Source organism: Macrotis lagotis, chromosome 3 (assembly GCF_037893015.1).
Source record: "Macrotis lagotis isolate mMagLag1 chromosome 3, bilby.v1.9.chrom.fasta, whole genome shotgun sequence".
NCBI lineage: Eukaryota > Metazoa > Chordata > Mammalia > Peramelemorphia > Peramelidae > Macrotis > Macrotis lagotis.
This window is the reverse complement of record NC_133660.1, coordinates 127,092,146-127,107,818: the sequence shown is the minus strand read 5'-3', so window position 1 is coordinate 127,107,818 and position 15,673 is coordinate 127,092,146. Positions and strand designations below refer to the sequence as shown.

General features: G+C 35.2%; 1 protein-coding gene across 14 annotated transcripts in view; it reads right to left on the bottom strand.

Moving 5' to 3' along the window:
* The window catches only part of INPP4B (inositol polyphosphate-4-phosphatase type II B), a 981,822-nt gene that overhangs the window by 478,453 nt on the left and 487,696 nt on the right, over window positions 1-15,673 (bottom strand). For all 14 annotated transcript variants that reach the window (XR_012477007.1, XM_074229241.1, XM_074229248.1 and 11 more), the window contains 2 exons: window positions 5,405-5,535; window positions 2,723-2,827 (listed from right to left, as the gene is read on the bottom strand). Coding sequence is in view for 13 of the 14 variants with exons in the window: in XM_074229241.1 (XP_074085342.1) it covers window positions 2,723-2,827; window positions 5,405-5,535 (236 nt within the window). In the remaining variant the exon portion in view is untranslated. The remainder of the gene's footprint in view (window positions 1-2,722; window positions 2,828-5,404; window positions 5,536-15,673) is intronic.

Sequence of the window (15,673 nt, the reverse complement as noted above, 5' to 3'; positions counted from 1 at the left end):
TAGTTTTGTATTAGGGGAAAAAAATGTAAATATGCTATAGAGACTAAACAATGAGCTATAAAGAGAAAATTTCCGTAAAATACAGATGCTCCCCTAGACTATACTCTACCCTAATCTTTGTCACTCCACTTGCTACAACTTGCAACCACTTTTATGACTTCAAGGCTCAGTAATGTAGCACTAAACATGTTGGGATTCTTGTTTATTTTTAAATTAACTTGCCCTGTTTTTCTACCCATCAAGAATACCCTGTTGCTAAGTGATATCATTCAAGATATTCAAACTGAAATAATTTTTTCTATCCACATATCAATATAGTGCCTTTTGAAGAAGCTAAGCATGTTATTAAATGTTATATTAAACATTATATAGATCTTACATATTGAGGAATTTCTAAAGAAAATAAAGTCTAATGTATAATTCAGTACCTTTCTCACTAATCCTCAACAATTAAGTTTACTAGAATTTCACTTTCTTTTCCTTTTATGACTTCAAACAATGAAACACATTCCCCCTTTATCCTTCTTTGTTGTCAGTATCCTTAGGTTTTATTTTAGTCTTCTCAGTTCCTCTGCTTTGCCTACCATCAAAGACTTTCACATCTTCCTTTTCTATTCTACAACTGAAGAAATGAGACCTTAACACCTTCCAAACTAATCAGAGGTGCATTATTGAATGAGCTAAGAAAATCATAATTGACGAATCAAAACAATTTATTGGTTTTTTTTGAGATGCTTATAATTTATTTTGTAAGATTTTTTTGTCTTTGCAATTTTTCAACTCTCAGTTCGTAGTTTCTATCCCATGTAGCAGAAAGATAAAAAAAAAATTAGAATTCAGTTTTATGGGTTATCTCCAACAGCTGAGTCAAATATTTTCCCCAAATATGTAAGTAATTTTCCCACTCTACTTATAAAGATGAAATGACACTTTTCTTTTACCCTAGCTTTCCTGCTATTAAAAAGTGTAAATTCATTGTAATTCTATAGGGAAGAAATTTGAAGTCGAGATTGAACTAAAATGATTTGTCCAAGGTCACAATAGTAACAAAATCAATAAGAGAACCTTTGCCATCTGACTCCACATTCAATTCTAAGTTCAGATATTAGAGAGTATTAGTTGTGAGATTCCTGTAGCCTACAATGGACAGGAGAAAACAAAAAATACTTATATAAAACACTCCAAGGAAACCAAAAACTAGAGAAAGTAGACCCTTTTTTTTTGAACAATTCATTTAACTTAAAATAAATTTTATTACTTCGGGTTTTAAAAACTAGTGTTCAATTTGTATATGTCCAGGAGCAACCCTCTCTCCTCTGCGTTCAGCTATTTATCACTTCATTCCTGACCTGTTGCAATAGCCTGCTGATTGGTCTCCATGATATTCCTAAGGTACAATTCTGGCCTTCTTCCTGCATCCCTCAGGTTCCACATGCACTCAATAAACTCTAGTGGCTCCCTGTTAGTCCAGGATCAAAGATAAAATCCTTTTTGGTGTTCAAAGTCTTTCATATCTTGTCCCTCCTCTCCAAAAACTCCTGACATTGGCCTCTTTTATTCAGTATTTTTTAGTAGTGTCCAACTCTTCATGACTCCATTTGAGGCTTTCTTGGCAGAGATACTGGTGTAGTTTGTCATTTTCTTCTCTAGCTTATTTGACAGATGAGGAAACTGAAGCAAATAAGGTTAAATGATTCGCCCAGGGTCACACAGTTAGTAAATGTCTGAGACCAGATTTGAATTCAGGAACATTAGTCTTCCTAACTCCAAGTATGGTGCTCTATCCACTGTGTCAACTAGTTGCCCTTGGTATCATCATTAATTGCAAAAAAGATACAAAATAATACACGCACACACACACAAACACACACACAAAGGATTACATTTAGAGTTAACAAACCAAGATCAAAGGACATTGGAGTTCTGATATTTATTACTCACATGACTATGGTCATTTCAGCTTTTGGGGGTCTTAGGTTCATCATCAGTAAGAGAGGTTTGACTAGATACTATCTAATGTCCCTTCTAGCTTCAATTCTATATTCAAAAAAACCCTACAAGGCATATATATAGATGCACATATATAAATACATGCTCTTTAATTTATCTTTACTAACATACATTTATCTCTATCTAGTTATCTTTATTTATATTGGGGGGAAGGTCTAGAATATTCTGACCACCACCTCCTTTTCCAGATTTAACTACTTTTATTGTTCTCTGCGTCCCAATCAAATTGCACTATAAGCTATTTCCTGAATGCCACCATCTATTGCTGTTCTCCATGTCTTTCCAAAAGTGACATCCTTCATGAATGGCCAATAGGACTCTTTCTCCAACTGAAGCTTGGTGACTGGCTAACTTTCTACCATTTGCCACAAAAAGGGATAGGGTTGTACCCAACATTCTTGCTAGAACAGATGTTCAGGGTCCATGATCCCTTCAAGTAAGCAAGCCCTGGAAGCTTCTCAACAGTCTCCCAGTGTCTCATTTGCCTGCTCAGATCATTCTCCATCCTTTTCCAGTTGGCCATGTTTTGAAATCTATTGCTTCAAGAGCTTGCACTCAAGCTAGAACAATACTACAAGAGTAATAAACTTCAAGGTCTCCTTACTTCTTTCCCTTCATCATGCTAAAGGGGATGATTCTGCCTTAGTGAACACAAAAGGCATTATTACCAATGTCACATCCCTCATGCACTCCTCTGGGAAACGTACTTTACCTTTCAATTGGGGACTGTGAACATGCATTCTTTGCAAATGCAGGTTTATTGGAATAAATTCTAATGTCTTCTCTCCTTTGCTGGAGCTTGATTTGAAGGAAGACCCTGGAAAAGAAACCACATTAAGTACCAATAACTTAACAGTCCAACATTTGCTCAAGTCAATGAAAAACAAACACATCTGTGTAGTAACACTATTTTTAATTTTTTTTAAAAAACCTGTGCAATGAATAAGGAAAGGAAATACTAATGAACACACCTCTCTCTGAAGCTACAGAAATTTATTTGACTCACAAGACAAATGAATTTTGTAAAGTTTGATTTAGATAGCCGGCATGATGCTTAATGCTAAAATAAGATGATCATGCGTTAGGAATTATGCCCCATTTTACATATATAAATATTTATAGAACTATAGAAACAAATAACATAATATATGTTTGCATGTTCTAAAGCCACAGAAAATGAAAGCACAACTAATTTAGAATTATACAATTAGATGACAGCAAAAATTTCCCCTTCCTATGATTCACCACTGAAGAAGAAAAGTTTTGAGAGGGAAAATTACTCTGTTTATTAAAAAAAATAACAAAATGAAAGAAGTTTTATAAAAAATTATTTAGATTAGTGCTAGATTTAAATTTATGTGCTCGATTTAATTTATGCCGGATTTGTAAGACTATAGCATAATGTACATAGAATTAGAGATGATCATAGTGTCCCTCTCACTAAACCTTATATTTAATTGATCAAGAAAGCCTATCATAGCCTGCCCACATAGAAATGAAGTCAGTAATTGAAATAAGACTTGAAATTTGTCTTAGATTTCTCAATCTAGTGCTCTTTACATCATATTATGCTGCCTGTGTGTACACACACACACACACACACACACACACACTCAATCAATTGTTGCATATATGTGTTTAAAAGTTATAGCTGGTAATAAACTGATCATTTTCCCAAAAACAAAATAATAATGGAGAAAATAAAAAGGACAAACATTCTCCTTTTGAGACATTTTACAAAGGACTTCATTTACAATAATATGTGAGTAAGTAATATAAGTGTTATTTGAAGTAGTCTAATTATCATTACTTCATTTTACAGATTGGGAAACAAGCTCAAAGTTTCAGGACCACATAGCTTTAATTTTTAAAACTAGAATTATTCTAATGCAGGTATCCTGATTGCAAACTTGGGACATCTTCACATCTGCTTCTCAGGATAATTCTTACTTTCCTTCAAAGCTCACTTTAGCTTTCTCCTTAAATAAAGCTTTCCTATTCCCCTAAATTATTTGGATTTTCTGCCTCCTCAAACAGTCCTACATTGCATGTACTTATTAGTAGACAAGTTGTGTCCCCACATTGGAAGGTCAGGGCTGGTTAGGTTTGTCTTTGAATCCTGAGGCCTCCCACAGTAGCCACTTAATAAATATTTGTTGAATTAAATTGAGTGCCATGATAGTCACCAGATGGCAATTTCACAACTTGCCATGAAAAAGGCAAGGTCTTACACAAAAGTTGAGGAACAGAAAAGAATCACTGATAATTTATCTTAAAGAGAGATTCCCAAGGTTTGATATAAAAAAGATTGAAAATCATACTAATATATTTTGTTTTAAAAAGGTAGGGATATAAAATTAAGAACTAATTAGCATTAACAGTTGATTAACATTAATAGTTATTTAATATTAATAGTTTCTGCTAGCTAATAATGCCATCTTGATTCTGCAAGTTGCCTTTCTTCTGGTGAGTTAAAAGTGTCTTGTGCTCTCATAATGATGTATATGATTCAGAGAATGGTTACCTTTTCCCTGATTTCTAGAATCATAGAATGTTAGAACTAAAATGAACTGTAGAAATATTCTAGGGGGCAGCTAGGTGGTACAGTGGATAGAGCACTGACCCTGAAGTTAGGAGGACCTGAGATTCAATCCAGCCTCAGTCACCTAATAATTACTTTGCTCTGTGACCTTGGGCAAGTCACTGAACCCCATTGCCTTAAATAAATTTTAAGAAATTAAAAAAAAAGAAATAATCTAGTTGGGGCCAGCTAGGTGACACAGGGGATAGAGCACCAGTCCTAGAGTCGGGGGGAGCTAAGTTCAAATTTGACCTCAGACACCTGATACTTGCTTAGATGTGTGACCTTGGGTAAGTCACTTAACCCCATGGCTTTGAAGAAAGAGAAAGAAAGAAAGAAAGAAAGAAAGAAAGAAAGAAAGAAAGGAAGGAAGGAAGGAAGGAAGGAAGGAAGGAAGGGAAGGAAAGAAGGAAGGAAAGAAGGAAGGAAGGAAATCTGGTTTTACTTATCTCTGCCTTTAGAGACAAGGAAACTAGAACTCAGAGAAGTGAAATGACTTGCCTTATAGTGACAAAGACAGTTAGTAGTAGGATTTCATAAGACTTTGGGACAATATTGGCAATGATCTGTTTACTTTTTTCTGTTCAATATCAAAACTCTAAACTCTCCAGCATCCTGTGAGGAGACTCCAAATTTCCCTTAGCTGTCAATTAGTCCCTGCAGAAGACTATAGGCCATCCCAGTCAGAAAGAACAAACATTTTTTTTCTCTCCTTACTCTTCTGTTTTTTTCTGTAGTCATTCCTACTGTAGTCATTTCTACTACATATGAGCTGTCATTTCACTGACTAAACAAAAGAGACTAGTTGCAAACCTGTTTGCTTCCCAAGTTCTGTCAGAATGTCCTGGTACATGTTCACCATTTGTTCACAATGAGCAAGAACATTTTTGCGAAGATTGTCCCAGTGTGGTGCAAGCTCACCAAGATCCTTTAGTTCCTGGTTTCTATTCCAGAAAAGAAGATAAAATGAAATATTATTTCAAATAATAAATATAAACTCCCAGAACAACAAGAAGAAAAAATTAGGGAAAATGAAATAAGTAAAGAGTTGGAGAATACTAAACATTGACTTAATACTTAGGGGGTTTTTTTTGTTTTATTATAGCAGCAATTAACATTGTAATGGTAATGGCATAGTTCCCATTCAAGACTCAGTTTCTTTAGTGGGAAATGGGACAAATATTTGGTGAACCATGATTTATTAGCTATTGGCTTCATGCCTATCACGAATCCACATTCAATATGTATCTAGAATCAGCTGGTTGGCACTGTGGTTGGAAGACTGAAGAGAGCCAAGTTTCGCTATGTCCTAGATACTTGCTACCCAGATAGTTCACTACTGAGTGAATAACGTCTTTTAACTTCTCAGTTTCCTTATCGTTAAAATAAGGATAATAATAATAACTGTGATATTTCTGCCCTTTTATTTTGAAAACAAAAGGAATTTATATAGAATACTTAAAAGTACTATCTAAATATCCATTACTATTATTATTACAGATAGCATTCATAAGCCCTATATCTTACAAAGTATAGAAAATACTTTTAGAATAGAGAAATGGAGGTATCTCTGGACAAATGAAACTAAGAGGTAACAGAAAGCCTAAAGGCATCTATAGAGTGGCATGAAATCTAAATAAAGGGGAGAGCAAATGATAGACAACCTGTTAGAAAATTCATTGAATGATGTGTACAAGTACATAGTAGGATCAGATGCATGGATGAGTTTTGATTTTAAACACTGGAAGGAATACCTACATGAATGATTTTATAAAGTTACTGCCTTATATGTATGGTCAAAATTAAAGTACCATGAACTCATACCTGTAGCTTCAGTACAAAAGTTAAGTTATACTAAAAAAAATGAGGTATAATCTATCTTATCTCCATCTTTTAGTCAAGAATTGAGTGAGCTATAAGGTGGAAGAACATAGAACTAAGGGTTAGACCACCTGAACTTATGGCCAAAGATGATTATTTGTGTTGTCCCTGGGAAAATAATTTAGTTTGGAGGCAGCTAAGTGGTGCAGTGGATAGAGCACTGGCCCTGGAGTCAGGAAGACCTGAGTTCAAATCCGACCTCAGACACTTAATAATTACCCGTGTGACCTTGGGCTTAACTTCATTGCCTTGCAAAAAACCAAAAATCAAACAAAAAATAACTTAATTTCTCCAAGTCTCTCATTTCTTCATTAGTAAAATTGTGCTAATAAAACTTCTATAACCTATAGTATATCATTGGATAACTGATGATGAGTCACTCTGAACATAGGTCAGGAATTCTTGTATATTAGCCATAGATGAGAGCTGCACTTGAAATCTTTTGCAGAGGCTATCCTCAGGTGTTAAAAGTGAAAAACCCCAAAAGAGTTTTGGATTAAGTAATAATTCATTAATTAGGATAGGCAATAATGAATAAACTGATGGTCACTGGTTTCCTCTCAGAAAAAGAATGACAAAAATATAGAGAGCCTAAACATCTTTTTGGAAGGGAATGTCCCAAGATAGAATAATGATTCTCCATGTGAGGTAATGCAAAACACGCATACATCTTAGCCACACTGCCTAATATAAAATTAAAAAGAGAAAAATAAAAAGTTACAAAATAGAGTGAAAGAATAAACAAAAAAAAAAGACAAAGCAACTAAAAAGAAGGGGGGGTAATATCCCTGTGAAGTTAAAAAATCCTGACTGATGGACATTTAATGAGGAGGTGGACTAAGAGGTGCTGAGAATGTTGGCTGATCAAAAGGGAGCAGGGCTCAGATCCTTGAATCTGGAGAGGAGAATCACAAAGACTCTAGTGTAGTAACACAATTGAGCATGAAGAATTCAGGAAGAGATCCAGGGAGAGTTCTCTCTTCTTAATGTAGGGCAGGGGTGCCCTGAAATGGGTTTCATCATGAGAGAGAGGCCTGACTCTTGGAAAATCACGGTTCCAGAGTATCTGGTAAGCTCTAACTCCCGGGAGGATACTAACAGCAGAGGAGCATAGACCCTGTATGAGTATCAAGCTTTCATTGTCCTACTGTTTAAGGTCTGAGAGGGAAAGTCATACTGATGTTTAGTCCATCAAGAGACAGGTTTGCATTAGCCATGTTGTCTCAAGTCAACTTTCCTAAAACATCATGGTGCCTCATTTGTTGTCTCCATATATCATATGCTGGCATTTTGCCTTATGTTGCTGGAGCACCAAAGTTGCCTTATTGAAAGAGGAGGAAAAATGTCATACTCCAAGGTCAAAAGACATCCAGAGCACCAGACCATCACCAAAAGTCCTATTTCCAATCAAATAAGGCCATGGGATGAAATGGTACTGGTAAAGGCAAGTAAGAAAGATGCCTATGCACACTATAATAAATATAATTGGACAAGTCATGTCATCCCGTATATGATGACATGGTCCTCCTTCAATTACAAAAGACAATTCTCAGACAGGGGAATGCATATCCAGACCACTTTGGTTGGTTTTCTCCTTCATGATCTAGGTCACTCTAAATTCTAATGAAAGAATACAAGGACAGGAGCTATTCTCCTTGGATTAAGAAGTTGTTCAAACTGGATTTTATTTCTATTCTAAACAGAAGTAAGCTCTCCTATTTGGGTGGCTTCGGTCCAAAATGTTCCTTGGAAGATTAGCCTTAATCCCATCATTCAGCATTATGCTTCAGAGACTGATTTCTTTTAACAAGAGCTGAACCTTAAATGAGGAAAGAAAAAGAGCAAAACCTAGATTCTAATTTAATCACTGGTCATTCATATAATTGGAAAAATAATTTCCTTCAGTTGTCATTATTTTTTAAGAAGCCAGCTGTCATTATTTTTAAGATGCCCCTTAAAGCACTAAGGGGCATCAGAGTAGGACTTTATGAAAGTAATCAGATATTTACATAGTGAAAAAAAAAAAACTTTGTGACACTATTAAGTTTGATGAAGTTATTCTATATCTAATGTCATCTTTTACCAAAAGAACAATATTAGATAAGACTGCATTGCTTATTCTATTTTATTTCTTCATCAAAAAAATTCTTAGACACGTCAATTAGACTTTCAATATTACTTCTGATCCCAATTTATACCATTAATCTAGTTGATGCTAATTAACTAAAATTCAAATTTGATTTAAAGTGGTTCAAGGCTCTCATACACTACCTTTTGGGGGGTTTTAGTTTTTGCAAGGCAATGGGGTTAAGTGGCTTGCCCAAGGCCACACAGCTAGATAATTATTAAGTGTCTGAATCTGGATTCGAACTCAGGTCCTCCTGACTCCAGGGCCAGTGTTCTATCCACTGTACCACCTAGCCACCCCTACGCTACCTTTTTTGAAAAAAATAATTCACCAGCAGCACCATGAGATCTGTATGACCAACAATAATGAGATATCTTCACTATTCTGATCCATGCTTAATAGAAAATTCCTAGATGCATAACTTTCAAAATGCTTTACGTAGAATGAGAAACCTTGTCAAGGATCAAAAGTTAGTACATATGAAGAGGTGTAACAAAAAAAGTATCTCACCAAGAAATTCATTGCTGAAAGAGATAAAATATTTGTGTAATGAGAGAAAAAGACAAGAGTTGTTTTATTGATATGTTCAAATATTCAAAGACCAAGAAGAAGACCTCTATTGTACTGAGTGGACCCTTTGGGGAAACTTTATAAAGGGACCTGGATAAAGGGTGAGGAATAATGACTGTTAAGGAAATCACTTTGACCTTTAACCAAAAAACATGCCTTTATTTCAAAGATTTAAAAACATATGTCAAATGCTTAAAAACATATCCCTCAAAGGACTTCTAGTTTTCATTGTAACATCTTAAATATGACACGCAGGTAGATCACAGAGTGGATAGAACTCCTGGTATCAGAAGACCTGTCTAACCTACTGTCTACCTCAATTTCCTCATTTGTAAAATGAGAACAGGGTGAATAACATATTATTTATAAAGTACTTATCATAGGACCTGGTAGATACTAACTGCTACATAAAGATAACTATTATTTATGGTAGTCCTACATTGGTTAACCAGCAATCATCTCACTCATATATTTTCGATAAAATGACTTGGGGGTCAGAAAAAGGCTTTTGAACTTGGGGTGATGGCGGTATGAATTCCTTTGTGTTGAAGATTAAATATGAAAGGAATATTTTTTCTTTATTATGTCCATAAAAACTTAGAATTATATGAGATAAAGACACAGAGAGGGGTCATCAGTATATTTGCATGTGTTTTATAACTGGGGTAAAAATTTGGCTGAGTTCTCAACAAAGGAATGAAAGGGTGTTTTACAGTTCAGAACATTATAGCATCCTCATTCACTGTGGAAACATGGGAATTTAATCTTGATCACACGAATTTAAGCTTAACACCTTTCTCAAAATTTTCATTATTTAACCTGCCATTCTTCAACACCATGATGCCCAACATTCATACTATTCCTTTAGTCAAATCAACAATTATCTACAAAAATTATTAAGAGTTTCTAATGGGTCAATCACTGTGCAAAGCTGAGATACATAAAAGGAAAAATCAAATCCCTATCCTTAAGTAACTCAAATGTGAATGAGAGAGAAAACATGGAAATCACTATGTATATAGAAGGCCTGTACAAGGTAAATTTGGAATAATCCCTGAAAGAACATGTTGGATTTGAGGGGGGGGGGGGAAAGGAAAGGCTTTTTGAAGAAAGTAAGATTTTAGCTGAGAGTTGAAGGAAGAGAAAAAAATTCTGAGAGAAGAGTGGGGGCAGGGAGAACATTCCAGAGAAAGGAGAACCTATGAAGATGCTCAGGTGAGAGATAGAGTGTTTTGTTCAAGAAATAGAAAAAAAAATCAGTGTCTACAAAGAGCTTGTGTAGGACAACTAAGAAAACTGTAAAGGTAAAAAGGTGGTAGGTTATAAAGGGCTTTAAAAAATCTAGAGATGGGGCAACTAGGTTGAACAGTGGATAGAGCACTGATTGCTTGACCTTGGAGTCAGGAGTACCTGAGTTCAAAGTTGACCTTAAGATATTTGCTTAGCTAGATAACCCCTGGGTTTAATTCTGATTGTCTCAAAACAACAACAATAAAAAAATGGGACAATGAGAATGGACCACAGACACATAGAAACAACTCAACTCTTACTTTATTCTCCATTAAATAAATACATTTTGGATTGTAAAGGACAGAATAGAAATGACAAAAAGTAAGGTGAAATGCAATTATAACCATTAAGAAAGGATTTTTTTGTTCATATACAGATTTTACTAACTAGTCTTCCAACACTGAAGATTCTGAAATTCCAAGCCTCTTCCTCTCTCCTCTTTGAGCATTCCCTTGCATATACCTCCAATAACAACAAACCAAAAAAGAAAAAAAAAACAAATTGAGCAAACAGTACATTCATTTCAGATTCCAGATATTTTAGGTTATTAAGTTTTTTTTCCTCTTCTTGCTTTCATTTCAGCCAAAGTCCTTAATTCTACACCAAGAAAGGAGTACAGCAGTAAATTACCTAATACAATGCTTGCTGGATCAGGATACAGAAAACTACAAATCTATAGTTTAAGCAATTAACAAAAAACATGTTAATATTCTCTATTGTTTGACATGAATTTGATTTGAAGCACTTGTGTGTGCCAAAGCATTCTTTTGTCCTTGCTGCATTGAGGGAGAGGGAAAGCTAAGGGAGAGAATAGTGCTGAGTGATTTATAAACAGTATCTCCTACATGATCACAAGGATTTCTCTTTATTATGAGAAGGATAATAAACACATTGTAAGTTCTTCATTGCAAAACAGGGATGCAGCTTAAGCTTTTTGTGTTTCCTATAAGCATTTCACACAATATTTTGTAAAGGAGATAATCAGTGAACTTGTGAATTGTTAATACACTTAACTTGGAAATAGTTTGCACTGTGGATATCAAATGTTCAACCAATTTAACAAATTCAATATACATTTAATAAGTCTTAACCATATACTGGTGCAGTAATTAGAGGGCAGGTCTAAAATAATCATCCTTTTTAAATAATGGAAGAAATATTGCCCTCTTTCCTGGCTATAACCCTTTCCTGAAGCAAGGGGAGAGGGGTAATACTAGTTTTGACCCTGGGGGCAAGGCACAATTTGTGCCTTTTCAAAGCTCAGTTTAGGTAGTATCTTCTCCAAGAAGCCTATCTAACATTTATTAAATACCTACTACAAGAAGCCAGATGAGAAGCTAGCTGGTTCGGTGAATGGGATGCCAGGTCTGGAATCATGAACATCTGAGTTCAAATCCAGACTCAGACACATACTTGCTGTGTGACCCTGGGCAAATCACTTATCCATGTTTGCCTCAGGTGAACCACACCAGTTATTTTCAAGAAAACTCCAAATGGGGTCCCTGAGAGTCAGTCAGATATGACTGAAATGACAGGAAACAAACCCAACAGAATCCATTGAATAATATGAGACCAATGGGAAAAGGTCCAGAAGAAATAATACACTTTTAGGGCTTAAGAGCTAGATGGAACTTTAGAAGCTATTTAGGCAATAGAAGGCATTAGCAATCCTGTTGAATTAGAGACATGGATTGTCTTTCCATGACTGCATCCCAGCCATAGGTGTCCCTATGTATGGATCCCTCTATAATGTCTCCCAATCACCTCTATCTTCCTTGTGTTTTTGGTCACCTGTGGTCTTTAGGTGTGTTTAGTTGTTCAAATAATGTGTATATTTGAGGTAAAGAATATCTAGAAACTGTATTTACTATGCATTTCATTAAGTGGTTTTGCAATTGTCACCTCTGGCTAAATCCTAACCCCAGCTTTTTAAAATTTAGGCCCACAGTCAGTCATCAGTCACATACGCAAGATATATGACTTACTCTTCATTGTAAAATTGTATGATTCCTGCAGACAGGTCCTATATCATATTGCATCTTGGTTAGAGGACAGTACAATATTACATACATACATACATAGTGGATGATCAGTAGAGATTAATCAAATTATCAGAGAGACAAGAAGAGCTAGTGGAGAGATGGCATTGATATTCACTCCCATTTAGGAGACTTTTTAAAGTTCATGAAATGCTCTTCTCAGAAGGACTTCATTAAGTAGGAAGATTCCCTTCTAGTTCTGACAATTCTATCAATTCTATCATTTATTATATTAAAATTGTTTTGTGAAAGAGAATGAACAAATAAACAAATAAATAAATAGATATTTTGATATATGAAAGAGAGAGAAAGAGAAAAGAGAGAAAGAAGTGAGAACATTTATCAATATGGAAAACATTGTGCTAAGTTCTGGGGCTATAAATTGAAAAGTATGATAGTGTTCTCAAGGAACTCAAATTCTAACGAGTCTACACAAGTGGAATTTATGTATAGAACATATAGAGAGGCAAATAATGGTTAAATATTACAGAAATCACATTAAAATTTTTCTTTTTCCTTTTTTTTAACAAAGCAATGAAGTTATGTGACTTGTCCAAGGTCAAACAGCTAGGTAATTATTAATTGTCTGAGGTTGGGTTTGAACTCAGGTCTTCCTAACTTGGAGTCAGGCTCTATTCACTGGTCCATCCAGCTTCCCCAACTTTCTCAAAAGATTTATTCAATTCTTCCTTGTACTGTATATCTCTTCCCCTTTCCCTAGATTATGACCTCCTTGAAGGCAGAGACTGGTTTTTCATCTTGATATTACCTCCAGTTATTAACAAATGGCATCAGTTTAGGAGACAAAAATTGTGCCCTGAATATAACTGACAAACAGACTAATTACTAGTTGTATGGACTGGAACAAGTCATGTAACCTTTTCTCCCTCAGTTTCCTTGTCTGAACAATGAACTGAAGAAGGAAGCAGAAAAGCCCTCTAGTATATTCACCAAGAAAACCACAAATGGGCTCAAAGTGATATAACAACAAATAGAATAGAAGAGACCTCAGGTGTGATCTAACCCCTAACTGAAGTATTTCAAAAAGTAATCACAGAACCTCTCTTGGATCAGTTTCTCCAATAATAACAGAACAGAAGCTATACTCAATTCAAATCCCATTTTGGTTATGCATTAGCTTTATGGCCCTGGGCAATTCACTTAACCTCTCAGCTCCCTAAACATGTGTCCAGGACTTTCCGTGGAGGAAGAAGAGATCCTGGCTAAGAAAAATTACTCACCAGAAAACTTCTCAAATGCATGAAATCACAAATTTGGGGGAGAAATGAAACAAGACAAAAAGCAACAAGAGCAAAAGATGGAATTTTTACTAGCTAAGGAGAGAGCCCACTCCATTTTTGGATAGTCACTACTGATAAGAAGATTTCCTTGTAAACTCTTATTTTCCTTTGCCTATTTTACCTTTTGATTATAGTTTTGCCTTTTGAGATCTGGTCATGCAGTTCTGATCCCTCTTTCCTATGGCAATTTCTTGTGTGACAACATTTGAAAGAATCCAGGAAGGTTTGAACTAGGAGAAAAATTAACCGGCATCTAATCCATTAACTTTACGGAGAAAACAAATTTTACTGAACAGGGTATGACAAAACTGGACAAAAGTGACAAAAATTAGAACTCAAATCTAAGTCCTTTGTGATAAAGAAAATAATATTGCATGTATTTCTTCATGGGGGGGAGACAATGCAGAACAAAATTCATCCTTTTTATAAGGCTCTCCTCAAAAGTACTTCTCTTACAAATGTTGCTTCGGGGCAGCTAGGTGGCGCAGTTAATAGAGCACCAGCCCTGGAGTCAGGAGGATCTGAGTTCAAATGCGACCTCAGACATTTAATAACTACCTAGCTATGTGGTCTTGAAGACACTTAACCCCACTGCCTTGCAAAAAATAAAAATAAAAATAAATTTTAAATTTTAAAAATTAAAAAAAGAAACTAAAAAAAGTCTAGTTCATGATAAATAACTTTTTCAAATGCAATTGTATCTTATTATCAGTTTTAAATCTCTCTCTCCCTGACAATTCAAGAAAATCAAAACTAGTCATGTTGGGAATGGAAAATGGGAAAGAGAGAGGAAGAATAGTTAGAAAAGGAGAAAGGGAGAGTGAGAGAAGATAGCAGAAGGAAAAGAAGCAGGGAGGAAAAATAGGAAAGGGAGGGAGGGAGGGAAGAGGAGAAGGAAAATGTTAGCTCCATTCAGTGCTCAGTATTATTTCCTATTAAGATGCCTTTACTATCTCTCTTAAATGCTTATTAAATGATCACTAATTGTTATTTTTCATTTGAATTTACTTATCATCTTGTTCTCCCCTTGTCCCTAGGAGACTATAAAACTCAGAGATTGTTTAAATTTTATCTTTTTGTCCTTAGGGTCTAAAAAATTAAGTTGCACAAAGTAGGTGCTTAATAAATGTGGGTTGGATTAAATTAAATGTTCTGCCCAAAATTCAAATAAAAGAGGAATTTGCTACCAAGAGAGACATTCTATTGGCAGATATTTCTATTTGTAGATGACTTTTTGCTGATGGCATCATGACCCAAAAACCCTTTTCAGCAAGATTCAAGACTACTCATAACACAAAAGTCGAGTTTTCCATATGGGAATAACAAAATAGATGAAGTAGAGGGAAGGAAATAAATGTATATGAAATGCCTACTCTGTGCCAGATTCTGTGCCTTACAAATATCATCTCATTTGAAAACCACATGTTCTGCCTGGAATGGAAATTTTGCTAATATTGGATTAAAACAGTTCATAAAAATATTTATAAACATCAAAATCAGAATAAAGAGAAGAAAAGAGTTTACTCACAGAAGGATATGATCCAGCAAGGGAGACATTAAACCTTTATTTTAAAATGTTAGGATGTAAGTAGCTAGACTGCTTTCCCCAAAATAAACAATGGACTACTATTTTTCAGTCGTCTGGAGCAGAAGATAATGGTGTGGGAGAGCTGGGTGAAACCAAGATCTAAATTTAAAGACATCTTAGCCTGGGACACAGTGATCTGTCTGTAATCAGAATGATGTGAGTTCAAATCCTACATATCACACAGATTAGATGAGTGACTTTGTACAGTCCCTTAATGTGTCAATTTACCAAGCAGCTTCTTAAGACTATAAAATACAATTGAGCTGCTGCTCTGTGTTGTCTGTG